At 37.9% G+C, this 15802-nt stretch overlaps 1 protein-coding gene and 1 pseudogene across 1 annotated transcript; one reads left to right on the top strand and one right to left on the bottom strand.

The window, feature by feature from the left end:
- Positions 1-407: 407 nt before the first annotated feature.
- LOC139005667 (NKG2-A/NKG2-B type II integral membrane protein-like) lies at positions 408-6064 on the bottom strand. The gene is made up of 7 exons (XM_070407870.1): positions 5878-6064; positions 5418-5513; positions 4872-4925; positions 4187-4338; positions 2431-2531; positions 2016-2110; positions 408-486 (listed from the first exon to the last, which is right to left on the bottom strand). Coding segments are annotated over exons 1-7 (687 nt in total). The 3' UTR covers positions 408-484.
- Positions 6065-14281: 8217 nt separating this feature from the next.
- On the top strand, positions 14282-15540 carry LOC139006498 (TGF-beta-activated kinase 1 and MAP3K7-binding protein 2 pseudogene; annotated as a pseudogene).
- Positions 15541-15802: the final 262 nt, after the last annotated feature.

Raw genomic sequence — 15802 nt, 5'->3', positions numbered from 1 at the left:
GCCTCCTGCTCGCTCCTGTTCCATGGCCTGCCCAGCTGAAAGCAGGTATCTGGGGTTTATTTACCTTCTATAATTGAAACTTTGTTGCTTTGAGTGGAGCTCAGAACCAGCCGTGGCAGGCGGGAATTTGACTTCCTCCATCATATGGGCAACAAAGCCTAATGCTTTCTCCAGCTCCGTGACTGACGGCCGCCATCTTGGTTGGGTTAATTTGCATATAGTCACTCTGATTGGCTGGTGGGCATGGCTTACGGCGTAGTGAAGGTATTGTCAATCTGCATGTTTGTCTTTTATTAGTGTAGATGGGCCTCCACACATGGACTAATAGAGTTTCATTAGCTTGGATACTAAACCACTCCCGACGATAACATGGAGAGGAAGCTCCGGACACGGGCCTATTCCTGGAACCCTGGCTGCACCTTTTTCAGGATGGGCTTCTCCCAATAAACTTTGGTTCCATTAATCCTTTTTGTCTGCAACTTCATTCTTTGATTTTGTGAGACAAGAAATGGGACTCAAAACACCCACATTTTTGGTTTCAGCATCAGTAATGAAAAATAACATTAAAAATATAACAGAACTCTTATACAGAGGCTTCCAGGAAATAGAAAACAAGGAATGCTTTTTATATAGCCTTGATATAAAAACCTGTCAAGTACATAACAAATAACAACTCATTCTAAACTCTTTGTGAACCTGGATGAAAGAAAAACAACTTAATCTAAGTGTAATATATACACTGAAGTTTGAAGAAGGACAATACAAACTAGCCATTGTGGTTTTATTTCAGAAATGCAAGATTGGTTTAATATTTAAAAGAAATAGAGGTAGTTTACTTCATAAACATTATACAGAGAAAACATTTATCATTTCAACTGACACAAAAATAATAAAAATGTAACATCATTATAAAAATACATTAGACTAATAGCAATATTATGGAATTGCTTTTATATGAGAAAGGTCTGATGAAAAAACTTTAAAACAAATCTCATATTTAAGCATGAAATATTTAAATGTGTTCCCCAAAAATAGAGGACACATACAACTCTTTTACTGTCCTTACTATTCAACATTGGAAATAAAACTTCAACCTATGAAAATAAGTCAAGAAAAGAAAATAATTGCACCAGGAAAAAAGAAATAAAGTAACTATCTATATATACTATGCAGAAGAACGCATATTTGAAATGATAGGATTAATAGAAAAATCAACAGCAAACCTCAACTACATTTATGTTTAAAGCAGCAAAAATTACTAAAGAAATTTTAAAATAAGTATACCATTTACAAAATCACAACTATAGAAGAATCATATTTCTTTGACTTCAATATAGAAAAAATTTAAACATAGAGAAACTAAAGAAAGCCTAATACATGGAGGGATAAAGCATGACATTGATTGAAAGAATCAATATTGTAAAATTATACCTTTATAAATTATTAAAAGTTTAAATGCAGTACCTAACATAACCTCAACTGTTTTTTAACAGCTGTATTGAGGTTTAATTTACAAAGCAAAAAAATTCATCCATGTAGAGTATATATGTCAGTGATTTTTAGTATATTCAACAGAGTTTGCAACCATCACTACTAACAAAATTTGGAAAGTATCCAGCCCTCAAAAGTAACAGTGCACCAATTAGCATTCGTTTGTTACCTACCTCCCTTCAATCTTTAGCAACCACTAACCTACTTTCTGCCTCTGTGGGTTGGCCTATTCTTGATTACACATATAAAGTGACTCACACAACATAAGATCATTTAAATATGTTGAGTGCCACAAATACAACATTGATTGAAACACGTCAAACACTAAAAGCAATAAATATCTGCACTTTTGGATGTGTATGTTATTTTCCAATAATTGTTATAGAAAATTATTTCACTATTAGAACAAGTGATATAATTCATTTGAAGACATATGCAATCACAATATTATTTCCATTTCATGAAAATAAAGTTACCCAACAGAATCCAAACTCAGATGTTTTAACTCTGAAGCTTATGCTTACAGCTATATATTTTTGAAGCTCCACAGCTCAAGGATGTGAGGCCATATAGGTGTAGCACAGCACAGTCACCTTTACCAGATGATAAGTCTTCTATTCTGTAATGGAGAAAAATGCATTATTTTGTTGTTATTGTGTGGAGCCGATCCATGAAACAATAAATAGCATTTTCATGTAACTGCAATCAGAGAACATTTTGAAAATGGGTAATGATATTTTTCATGGAATATTAGTAAGAGTTGGTTATTAGGAAAATTAGATAGTCATTCTTTACTATTTATATGAACCTTTCCTCAACTTTGACTATCATTCTTCATGTTTATAATTCAATTTAAACAAAAACATCAACAATACTCTTCAGAATTTTTATTTTTTTAATTTTCTTTTTTATATAGCATTTTTTTAAAAAAAAACTTACTTTAGTTGGAAAGATGAACCATTTATCAGCATCCAAGGATGATCTCTGCTGCTACGAAAAACTCCAATCCATGATGGAGGTAATATGGAACTCAGAAATTCCTACCCCAAAATAAAGAATTTTTATTTAAATAATTATCATGAAAGATTATTTTTGTAAAGCAAGTAGTGTATTCTTTCAAAAAATCCTTCATTTTGAGAACAAAATAAGATTGTTGGATCCTAATCTAACACTAAAGCTATATTAAGACTTTTTATTAAAGATATATTAAAATCACTTTTCATATTTTCAAAAACTTTCAGCAATGTTTGTACATTTGATTTAAAATTAACTCAAATATTTATGTTTAATGGTCTCATTCTTCTTCTTGATTTAATAAGGAAAATTCTGATTCATGTAATTTAGTAGTTACCCATGTTGACAAAACTAACATAACAAAGCTTTAATTAAGTTTTCAAATACTTATAATATTTGATACCATGACTAAATTAATGTCACTTTCTACTATTTCCCAGATAGCAGGTTTTTTAAAAGGGGGATTGTAATTAAGAAAATAAATTACATGAAAGCAAAAAAAAACAAACAAAAAAAACAACACATTCTCTGTGTCTCACAACATTCTTTAACCAGGTAAAGTCCAAGTTGACCCATTTCTGTGTTGGTAGAATCCAGTGGTCTGTCATTTTCCTGCTAATTAGAATTCTAAATTCAGGAACTAATTAATGAAAGACACAAGTAAAGGAGAACTCTGAAAGGTGGAATGAGAAAGGGTAAAAGGTTTGGTACTCCAGCAGAGTGGCAGGGTATCTTATATCCCACCCAACAGAAGAAAGTGACTTAGGCCTGATTCTTTCCAATACCCAACTTAGAAATAGGATGTGGCTCAAGGAAGCCATTCCTCCCCTGGCCTTCGCCCTCTTGCAATCTGGGACCCTTCAGGGGATGTCAGAGAGCTGGTTTTGGCCCAATCCCGCTGGTCAGGCTGAGGGCCCCCCACTGGTGCACGAATTTGTGCACCAGGCCTCTTGTAAAAATATAAAATACTAGAGGCCCAGTGCATGAAATTCATGCACGGTGGGGGCGGGGAGGTCCTTCAGCCCAGACTGCACCATCTTACAATCTGCGACCCCTTGGGGGATGTCCGACTGCCGGTTTAGGCCCAACCCCTGCGTGATTGGGCCTAAACCAGCAGTTGGACATCCCTCTCACAATCCAGGACCACTGGCTCCTAACCACTCACCTGCCTGCCTGCCTGATCGCCCCTAACCACTTGCCTGCCTGCCTGATCTCCCTTAATCACTCACCTGCCTGCCTGATCACCCCTAACTGCTTGCCTGCCTGCCTGATTGTCCCTATCCACCTCTGCTTTGGCCCCTGCACCTGGGACCCAGGCTTCCCTCTTCTGGCTGGCTGCAGGCAACTGGGATCTGGGCTTCCTTCCCTCTTGCTGGCCACAGGCACCCAGGTCCTGGGCTTCCCTCCCTCTGGCCCGCCTCAGTCACCCGGTACCCCGGGCGGCTTTGTCTGGGCCCAGGCTTTGTCAAGAAGAACGTCTGGAATGACGTCTGGAAGATGTTTGGTCTATCCGGTCTAATTAGCATATTACCCTCTTATTAATATAGATTATAAAGTCAAACAGTGGAATTTTATACAGACTTTAAATAACTACAATTACGTATAAAAATGTGAATTCTACAAATATACTATTGACTAAAATAAACCTTTAATAAAGTATATAAAATGTTTAACATCTTACCATTTCTTCTTCATTATCTATGTAAAGCAGATTAGAGTTCTTAGAAGCACAGGCCAGCAAACTCTCATTCCATGTTTTATTTTCAGTGCTAATATAATAACAATTGTTGGAATACGTAAACCACTCCAGTGGACAATGTTCACAATGATATGCTAAAGGAAGATAACGAATTATAATCCAATAGCAATTTGAAGTTTTAAAAATAAAAATTAACTTACACACTTACATAGGTATAAGCACATAGGTACATAATATACCTGTGCATCCTCCCTGGCTGGTACATATAAAACAAAACACACTCACAGAAAAGGGTCTGCCAGATATCCCCTAATTTCTGTGCCCACATAGAGCAAAAACATAAACAAATTATCCACTCTATACATGTATTAAGAGCCAATGACTGAAACTAGTTTTTAAGAATAGTAAAATCACTTGTCTCTTATTATATTATAGCAGTAGGAAATTTAAGCCAAAGAGCAACAATGGATGTGGCAATTTAAAATTGATGTTTTTCATAATGTTGCAGAAGAAGGAACACTCTCTTATAATAATTATTTATGAACATGTATTGCTCATTTTATAATTTATGTTCTCCCAAAAGAGTCTATTATCATTATTGCCTAGCCTAAGATAGAGACAAAATATAAACTTTGCTAATATCAGAACTTTGAAAATTATTATGTACCTTTCTGGATCCTTGTTGTTTGGGAATAATTATTCTTCTCCTGTATTACAGTAGCTAAAAAAAATTAAAGTAATTCTTAAAATATTAATCTAAAGAAATCATAATAATTTTTGTTTCTTAGTTTGAAATTTGTTGTGCTGTCTCAGAGGAGAATTATCTGTAATAAAATTGATTTTACCAAGAAAAATTAATATAGTAATAAAGAGTTAGAGAAAAATATTTTAAAAGCCTAAAGAACCAAACTTCACTATCTCTTACAGTATGGGTTTAACCAATCTCAATATGAATTTGTATTTCTTTATAGGTCTTTCATGCTCCTAAAGCATGTCTTTGAGATATGAAATCAAATATATGACTATATATAAAATACTTTTTACAAACATTATGTTATTTATGCATTTGCTAAATTCAGAATAACCATTCCACATTTATTCTAAATGCATGCTTTAATATGAAAATTCTATTCCATAATATTATGAATTGTTTAGAGGCACTGGTAATCATTAAAGTGAAAAGTGCCGTATAATCTTACAAAAATTTACTTACAGGGAATAACAGTTACCCTTATCACAGCGGACATCAGGACAAGGCAGATGACCCCTAGGATCCCAGCAATGAGTCTCTCTGGCCGTGATGGTGAAACTGCAAGGAGAGAAATTGAAACACTGAGAAAGGAGAGAGAGAGACAATTGTTTCAGACAGTTTACATACAGAGAATCAAATACATAAACATGGATCCTAGACCCATACCTACCACTGTAATCTTCCTCTCAGAATATACCATTGCATTTTCAGGAGATACAATGCTCCATGATTGTTGGCCAAAGACTACACCTTACAGCAATACCTGAATAGAATCCATCCTCAGCTTTCATCTTAGAATACTGTATTCCAACTTTAGGTGCTGATTCTCACAAATGAAAAATATGTGAGTTAATTTCCCACTCTTCCCCACACCTTCGCACCCCAACTTCACATCCTAGAACAGTTATACTGAATGTGTTACCTTTGGAGTGGTCCTTCTTGTCCCTCCCTTGAAGATCCCGGGAAGCATTTTGAAGAGCTAATTCTGCATAGGTTATTTCCTGCTCAGTTACTGGAATGGAGCTTTGAGTGCCTTTAGGCTTCCTTTGCTGTCTCTTGGCGGACTTGGCCAAATTCAGTTCTGCATAGGTTACTCTTTGGTTATTCATCTCTGCAGCTGGGTGGTGTTTGAAACTGTGCTCTAAGTTAAGCGTATGTATGAATAACTGGTACCTGTAATGCAGAGCTCCCTTACAGGAAAACTGGGCGGGGTAGAGGTTGAGTATTGGGCTCACTTCTAAGTTGAAGAATCTAAAGTTCTGGTTCTAAATTCCCTAGAGGTTTAAACAAGTGTCTCATGGTAAAGTACTCTTTAAAATATATTCTATACCTTTGTCAATATGTTATTTGTTGGAGCAATAAAAACATAATTAGTGAGGAGTATAGACATACATGAATAATACCATCCTTGTTAATTTAAAGTCAAAATCCTCAGAAGTATTTTGACACCATTAGAATGCCTGTCATAGAAATTAAACGTTTTAGTAGAAAAAAGAGACACAATATTTATGAAAAATTTGAAATCCCATAGTAAAGACCAAGTGCTCTAAGGGTGGAAAAAAGTAATGTCGGCATATATATTAATTTACTGCACTGAATTATATTTAGTGACTTGCATTTATTTATTGAAGTGGTTACCAAAGTGTCTTTAATTTGAATGGTTGATAAGTTCTAAGAAATAAGTAAAAATTTAAAGAAATATGTTATATGTTGAAAAATGTTACATGACACACTAAACTTACCTATAACCTAAAAAATAATAAAAATAAACAAGTAAAATATTTTAAATAATTATTTTTTAAAAAATAATTGATAATTGATTTAATGGGCAGGATATAAACCCATAAGATGGTCAGGTATAGGTCCTTGATGGAATCACGTTGTTAATTCAAACTTTCAGGAAGACCCTTTGGTCGTTAATGTCAGTGAAAGTCACTTTAGTTGTGTAAACAACTGCAGTAATCTAGATAATGTAATTTAATAATACAGTCAATGGGCTCTGTAGTCAGAGAGACAGGAGTTAATTCTGTCTATGATACTTACAATGTGTGACCTTTAAAAATTTACCTACTGACAAGTAACCTACTTTACTAATCAAAAATGAAATAAAATGTAAGATATGTTGCATGTAAAATTTAGCACTCCACCTGACACATAAACTCTCAATAAATGTTAATTATCTTAAGTATTATTTTAGTCACAATTTCCAAGGTATTATTTATACTTCATATTATTATACACTGTAAAATAATTCAGTAAGCAGATTCTCTTTAATCAGTACGGCTGATCTTTTTTGCACTGTTTGTTCAAATTTTTAAAAAGTATTTTGACTTTATAATTAAGTTTAGTTTAGCATTTTTACAGAAGCTACTTCATCCTGATTTTTAGTAAAAATCAAGCTGCTTTTAATCAGTCTCAATAAGTGTATAAGGAATTGTGTCTGGCCTGCAACATGCAATGAACTCTTTTTTAAGTATCTATTTAAAAGCTTGGGCAAAATATAAATTAATATATTATTATGCCAAAAAAAAATCTCCTTGTAATGATTACAAGATCCCAAACTAATTATTCCTTCTCATGTTTATAGGTTTCACTTTAAATTATTCTGATTTATAAACCAAATTATGCATGTGTGTATGCACTTTATTAATTTCCTGCAGGCACTAATTTGAACACTTAAATATTTCAACATATTTCATATTTTATGGTTGCTTCTTACCCTGAATTATTCAAATAAAAACACTAATATTCCACTTTGATTTTGTTGTATATTACTTGTCCCTCACAGCTAGCCCTTGTTTCCTCCCACTGTATGAGATGGGCTGGTAGAGAGACAGGAGAGTAGGGACACATACCTTCTGTAGGCCAGAAAGTCACGCATCCTTTAGTGGGGAGGCAAGGTGACTATCACAAAAGAGCCCCGTTATAGCTGGGTAATAAAAGGAGAATTTAAAAACATAAATTCAGGGCCAAAATAAACAATATCTGTGATCTTCACAGATTGCCCTTTAAAGGCTCAGAGTGAAGCAATAGTGGAAAAAGTAAACATCTTACCAATATGTCACTTAAGGTTTGAAAAGGTAATTCTCACACTTTGGCTATTTTGAAATCAGTTTATCACATCACACATCTCCAGAATATGAGACTTTGGAGATTGAAAGTACAATCACACCTCTAAGTGTGTCATTTAGAGTATTCATTTTCAAATGCCTCTGAGAAATTGTCGTCATATTCTACAAACATGGAGGTCACAGAGGCTTAACCACCCATGCAGTTCATTTGTTTCCATTTCCGTCACAAACACTGAAAACGTATGTCTGTTAGGTACCTTAAATTGAATTTTTGAACAAGGTTGCTAAATCTTGGCATTAAATACTTCTTTTTCTTATATCCTTATTATTTCATTTGTATTATCATAGAAAATTTTCTAAAAATTCCAATCAATTATCAACAAGAATTTAATGGCATTCATCACTAATTATTCTGAGAAATTATCAAATTTTTAACTATATTGTACCTGTCACCATCATTTCCAAAATAACATAGCTATTTCTCTGACTCTGTTTTTAATTTTATTTTTCAATTACAGTTTACATTCAATATTATTTTTGTATTAGTTTTAGGTGTACAACATAGTGGTTAGACAATCATAGACTGGACTAAGTATTTCCCTCAATATTGAAAGTATGGGTAAGGCATATTGAATTAATAACCTTGAATGGGGGGAAGTGGAAAAATAAAAAATATATATTTAATCTTAAAGAAGGTTTAAAAGTAATGTGTATTTGAAGTTACAAATAGAAAAAAAAATAGTAAGTGATAGATTTTGACCCAAACAAATAATATTAAATATCTATATATATAAAAGCCTAAGTGACTGGATGACCAGACAACCAGCTGGTAGCTATGATATGCACCAAGGGGCAGATGCTCAACGCAGGAGCTTCCCCTTGGTGGTCAGTGTGCTCCCACAGCAGGAGCGCTGCTCAGCTGACACACGGGCACCAGACACTGGGCTGATGGCTGGCAAGTGCAGCTGCGGTGGCACAAGCCTCTCCAGTGGACACTCCCCCTGCACACCCGAGCAGCGGTGGTGGCTGGCGGCAGGCACAGTGGGGCCAGGATGAGTGAGAGTGCCACAGCACCCAGCCCGGGCTCAGGCTCCTCCCTGGCTGCCTGCTGCTTCACGCACTACTGCATGCTGTGTGTCATCGACTGGACAGCAGGCTGGAGCCAGACAAGCTGGCGGGTAAGGCCGGACTGTGGAGGCGTGGAGGTCCACTGGTCCCCACAGGCCAGACCAAGGGACCCCACCAGGGCACGAATCCGTGCACCGAGCCTCTAGAAAATAGAATAATTTTCTATTCAAATATGAAACATGCTTTCCATATATATCTATGTTGTTACAAATGGCAGGATTTTCTTTGTTTTTTACATTTTTAAAATTGGATTTGTTTGGGGTGACCTTGGTTAATAAAATTACATGTTTCAGGGGTACAATTCTATAACACATCATCTGTATATTGTATTGTCTGTTCACCACTCTAAGTCAAGTTCCTTTCATCACCATTTACCCTCCTCTAACCTGTCCTATTTCCCCCACTACCCTTTCTTTCTGGTAATCACCATACTGTTGTCTATGTGTCGTTTTTTTCTTAATTCCTTCACCTTTTTCACCCAGAGAGAGTCCCACACCCTCTGGCAGCTGTCAGTGTATTCTCTGTATCTATGAGTTCGTTTATATTTTGCTTTTTATTTTATTTTATTTATTAGATTCCATATATAAGTGAAGTCATATGGTATTTGTCTTTCTCTGACTGGCTTATTTCACTTAACATGATACTCTCCAGTTTCTGAAGAAATCTAAAACACTAATTCGAAAGAATATATGCACCCCTGTGTTCACTGCAGTGTTATTTACAACTAGAGTCCCAGTGCATGAAATTTGTGCAGGGGAGGGGGGGGGGCTGTCCCTCAGCTCGGCCTGTGCCCTCAGGGGATGTATGACTGCTGTATAGGTCCTAGGGATCATGCCTAAACCTGCAGTCATACATCCCTCTCATAATCTGGGATGCTGCATGCATCAGTGACCATACTTTTCATACAGGTGAAAGGCATCTTGCCTTTGTATGGGCAGCTACATTTTTTTTGCCCTGATTATAAAAAGTAGTACATAACATGATCTTTCTGAGGCAGTAGTACCATTTTCCCCATCTTATGGGTGGAAAAACTTAAGCAGAGAGAAGATAAGTAATCGCCTTTGTCACACAGTTATAAGTGTCAGAATCAGGGCTGACCACAAAATGTGTAAGCCAGAGTCCATGCATGTCATCACTGCATCATCCTGTTTTTTCAGTGTTAGAGTAGCCTTGCCAGGTTTTAATTTTTAAACCTAAGAGACTGTTCCCAATATATAGAGTAGGGACTCTAGGCATGGCCGGTGATCAGGGCTGATCTGTGGGGCGACCAGTGGGCTGGGCCATCAGGGAGGACCCCTGCTGGCACCCACCTTGGTTGGAGGCCTGGCACCACCCGCTGTTCAGCCCTGCTCCCTCATCGCCGGTTGCCTCCCTCTCTGGGGGAAGACACTCAACAGAGGAGCTGTCCCCGACCAGATTCTATGTTCCTCATTGCTTATCATACTATGACTTGACATATTGTAGACAAGCAGTAATGCTACTTAAGAGTGTTATCAGACAATAAATTATAAAACATTCAATAACTTGAGTTTGAACAACTTGAGATACTTTCTGGAGAAAAAAACAAACTTAACTCCCTATGCTTAAAAATTTACAAATGAACGAAATGCTAAATATATATATATATATATACACACACACGCTAATAAAAAGGAAACATGCAAATTGACCATCCCTCCACTACGCCCACCAGCCAATCAGGGTGAGTATGCAAATTAACACAACAAAGATGGTGGCAGCCATGGAGCTGGAGACTTGGGTTGCTCCCGGTGTCAGAAGAAGCCAAGCTTCCCTTGCCCTGGATGCAGCTGAAAGAGTGGCTGGGGGCTTGGGTCTCCAGGCCAGCACTCAAGGAGGGGCTAGGGGCCTGGGTCTCTGGGGGGCGTGGCCAGCCTGAAAACAGCCCTCAGGCCCTCACCGAGGCTGGCCAGGCATCCCAGTGGGACCCCCCCACCCTGAAGGGGCTCTGGCCAGCCTCAAAACAGCCCTCAGCTCCTTACCCAGGCTGGCCACACCCCCATGGAGTAAGAATCCCCACTGGGTGGCCTGGCCAGCCTGAAAACAGCCATCATCCCCTCACCCAGGTTGGCCAGGCACCCCAGCAGGAATTCCCATCCTGAAGGGGGTGTGGCCAGCCTGAAAACAGCCCTCAGCCCCTCACCTAGGCTGCTCATGCCCCATTGGATGAGGGTCCCCGTTGGGGGGCATGGCCAGCCTGCAAACAGCCATCGGCCCCTCACCCAGGCTGGCCAGGCACCTCACCGGGAACCACCACCCTGAAGGAGGTGTGACCAGCTTGAAAACAGCCCTCAGTCCCTCACCCAGGATGGCCATGCCCCCCAGCGGGGACCCTCACCCCATGGGGGCATGGATGGCCTGCAAACCACAGGCCCCTTGCCCAGGCCGCCCAACACCCCAAGGGAATCCCCACCCTCATCCGGGACACCCTTCAGGGCAAACCAGCCAGCCCCGTGCACCAGACCTGTTTACTAATAAAATGGTAATTTGCTAATTAGACTGGGAGACCTTCCAGGAGACCTTCCGGACATTCTTCTGGACAAAGCCATGGTGTCAGTGCGGAGGTAGAGGCAGTTAGAGGCCAAGTTGTGGGTGATCAGGCCAGGATGGGACGGAAGTTGTAGATGATCAGGCCGGTGGAGGTGGCTGTTGGGGGTGATCAGGCCAACTGGGGGGGAGGGTAGTTGGGGGTGATCAGACCAGCAGGGGCAGTCAGTTGAAGGTGATCAGGACTGTGGGGGGGAGCAGTATGGAGTGAGCAAGCCAGCAGGGGGGCAGTTGGGGGTGAGCAGGCCAGCGGCAGGGAGAAGTTAGGGGTGAGCAGGCCAGCAGGCAGAGTGGTTAGGGGCAATCAGGCAGGCAGGCAGGTGAGTGGTTAGGAGCCAGCAGTCCCAGATTGTGAGAGGGATGTCCGACTGCTGGTTTAGGCCCGATCCCTATAAACCAGCAGTAGGACATCCTACCAGGGGTCCCAGATTAGAGAGGGTGCAGGACGGGCTAAGGGACACTCCCCTGTGCATGAATTTCATGTACCACTTAACTAATTATACATACATATATATATTACATATATATAATTAAGAGAAAGCAGAAAATTTATTTGTAATATTTGTTTGAGAAAAATTCAGGGAAAATACAAAATAAAGACAAACTTTAAAAATAATATATATCAAAAAGAAAAAATAATAATAGATTTGGCCAGACAAAAGAAAAACAAGATATTTATAACTTATATAACAGGTGATGGATAATCACATATATTAAGAGCACATACAGACCAATAAGTAAAAGACAGCCAATATTGGCAAATGGGCAAAAAATGTGTCAATAGACATTTAACACACACACACACAATCCCAAAATTGATTAAAATGTGAAAAAAATGCTAAATTCTCACTGGTAATAACTGAATACAATTTAAGGAAACTGATCAGTAATTTTGGCCATGATACTGATAGCATTAATGACCTAATATATTAGAAAAAAATAGATACCATAGGGTTGGAAAATGTGTTTATTAGTGGTTATGTAGAAAGGTTTGAGTATACAAATCTGCATATTTTCTCTGTACATAAATTTCTCATGCTAAATAATAAATTAATGGCTCTGGTGAGTTAAATAGAAAAGTCCATAATAAGATTTTCAGATATCAGTGACTGATGTCTTTTAAAAAAGAAATCTTTAAATATGCATTGCATATCAGAGAATATTATAGCCATTAAAACAATAAGAAATAATGTGTATGCAATGACATTGAAGTAATTTTAATATATACATTTTAAAGAAAAGGCATTTATTTATTTTTTATTTTTTAAATATATTTGTATTGATTTCAGAGAGGAAGGGAGAGGGAGAAAAATATAGACACATCAATGATGAAAGAGAATCATTAATTAGCTGCTTCCTATACACACCCCCACTGAGGATCAAGCCCCCATCCCAGGCATGTGCCTTGACCAGGAATCAAACCTTGACCTCGTAGTTCATAGGTCGACACTCAACCACTGAGCCATGCTGGCCAGACAAGAAAAAGCCATTTATTAGCTCATTCTGTGTTAGTGAGATACACATGGTATGTTTATAGGGAAAATAATCTTTATTTATTAAAATATGAGAAAGTATAACCTGTATAATGTGCATTTTAATATATAATATATAGTATGATAGTAATAAAATCAATTTCTTCCTAGAATTGTTAATTAAGAGTCTTTCCCACCATAGATTTTTTAACAATATGTTTGTTATTATTTATTTCCAGGTGCCTCAGCAATGGAGCTCCTATGAACTCTGACAATGTAATCCTATGAACTCTGACAATTCTGTTAAGTTTTATAAAGATATAAAATACCACTCTGAAAAACAATGGGGACTAACCATCACAAAAGAGATGAGTGGGGAGAGGGGATGAGAGGGAGAGAGGAAGAGGGCAAGAAGGATCGATTGCAAGAGAGAGACCACACCAACTGGGGCCTTGGGTTGGGAGTGTGGGAGCAGTGATGCAACTGCCCTCCCCTCTTCCACTCCTCTCCTTCATCTGATCAGTGGGTCAGAGCAGGGAGGAGCCCAGGGCTGAGGGGTATCCCCTGCGGGTCAAATCTGAAGCTATCGTGTTGCTGTAGGTTGTAAGGATGGAGGACAAAAATGTTTCAATTGAAGAGATAAGTACTGTTTCCACTAAACCTAGAATTGTCTCCCATACAAATAGTCCTGATCAAGCAGCACACAAATGTTCTAAAGAAGTAATTAATTGATTTTCAGGTTTTTAGATGACCTGTGACTTAGTCTACAGGAAAATTCTATCTATATTAGGCCTTACACTTCAGTTGTCCAGCATTGTCATTGTATATCTCAGTGTAATCCTATGAACTCTGACAATTCTGTTAAGTTTTATCCAGGTCATGTTATCCAATTATAATGCCTGCTATGCTGTTCTCTCTCAGGACAGAGCAAGGTATCTAACTGCAAGTGAGACTTCTATTTTTCAGTTGATTCTGGGAATTTTTGGTCTATTCAATCACATAATTTCTGTCAACTTGGATTTTCAATCACGAAATGTCCACCACAAGGAAGAGAAGAGAATGGAATCAATGGCAGTAGGATATGTGGTAATTTGATCAACCTTCACAACCTATTTCCTTGACTATTTATCCTAAACTTAATCCTCTGTCACACATCTAAACCCAGAAGCCAAATCAGGAAGGCCACCAGACTTCTCACATTTACATGCCCATTAGCTCACCTAACATTTCAGAATCACTAACAATTTACTAAGTAGCTCACAGTCTTGTGCCAAAGGCCAATTCAACATCCATAATATTTCAACAGAAGCTCAAAAACCTAAAATCAAACCAGAATTAGCACATAGAAATAATTCTTCAAATTTGCATTCTTGTAGACTTAAAAACTCCAGAAGTTCCTCTTAGGTCAATAGCTAGACTTTAAATAGAAATCAGCCCACAGTTTACACAGCTGCCAGCACCACAAACATTGATATGGTGATGTCAAGTAATCAATCTAAGATCTATATTTTAGCTAATACCAGGAAATAAACATGTTATGTGGAATCAGCCCACTTTTTTCATATCCACAGATTCTGCAGCATCTACTGTTTGCAGGAATATGTCTGGGCAAGAGAGTATAGAAGCTTGCTTTATTCTTCATCACCTTCTCACAAGCTGAGCATAAGCACTATCTTTGCAATTTCTCCTCCATTGCTGCTCATTCAACCCAAGACAAAATATACTTTCAAAATTATAGTCTCTTCAAACAAACTCCTTGCAGTTTCACTAGGGATGTTCTTCTCACTTTTGAACTTACAAATCTTGTAAACTGTTCTGATCATCATGTGTAAACAGTATTCAGCACCTTATGGACCCTACTTTAGTAAATGTGGATGGAATAAGTGAAGTATGGAAGTTGAGTATGGCACCTGCAGCTGCTGCTTACCCACAGGCTTTATCGGAAGACCAGAGGCCAGACTAGAACAACTTCGAATAGACTTTGAGATTCAAGAGAGTTGGCTGGATAAACTAAAACCTAAGGTCAATGAAATTAAGAATACAACTTGAAGGCACCTAAAAAGATCACATTTCATATCCCCAATACCTTCACTTGAATAAATGTAGCAATTGAGAAGTTTTAATAGACAACTCCAGACTGAGGTGGGCTGCTTAAAGACATTGCTTGGTGTTTTTCAAGTCTGAAGACCACATTTTAATCTCAGCATTATCCATAACTTTTCTGATAATATTAGATCCATAGATTCAGTGCCACCAAAATTCAAAAATCAAAGGTCCACTATTGAAACAACTCAAGACATAAAGGATAAAGAGGGAGCCCAGGAGAATCACACTATTAATACCATTTGAACCATCAACTTTATCCATTGGAAACAGTGTGAGAGTTCAAGGCATTTCTGAGTTAAGAGTCCCTATATATTTTCTAAAACCAAAGCTAAAGTTCAAGAAAACATACTGACATTAAGAGAAAAGTTTCACTAATACATAAGATGTTTCCAAATTGAAAGTGTGATAATGTGGTGTTGTCCTAATGTTAAATGTCAGCCCACAGAGCTATAATACCTCAGTTTAATGTTATGGGCAGTAGAAATTCACAACATGAAAGTTTAGC

Source organism: Myotis yumanensis, unplaced genomic scaffold (genome assembly GCF_028538775.1).
Source record: "Myotis yumanensis isolate MYYU_CA2020_CCGP unplaced genomic scaffold, mMyoYum1.0.hap1 SCAF_3, whole genome shotgun sequence".
Lineage (NCBI taxonomy): Eukaryota > Metazoa > Chordata > Mammalia > Chiroptera > Vespertilionidae > Myotis > Myotis yumanensis.
This window is presented reverse-complemented; position numbering and strand designations above follow the sequence as displayed.

What these genes read in the sequence shown, in the direction of transcription:
- LOC139005667 (XM_070407870.1), bottom strand. Translation starts at nt 6,064, where the DNA reads ATGAATAACCAAAGAGTAACCTATGCAGAACTGAATTTGGCCAAGTCC. An exon ending in CAAGAAGGACCACTCCAAAG is followed by an intron (nt 5,514 to 5,877) that starts GTAACACATTCA and finishes CTCTCCTTGCAG; the next exon opens with TTTCACCATCACGGCCAGAG. An exon ending in GGTTCATCTTTCCAACTAAA is followed by an intron (nt 2,111 to 2,430) that starts GTAAGTTTTTTT and finishes TCTCCATTACAG; the next exon opens with AATAGAAGACTTATCATCTG.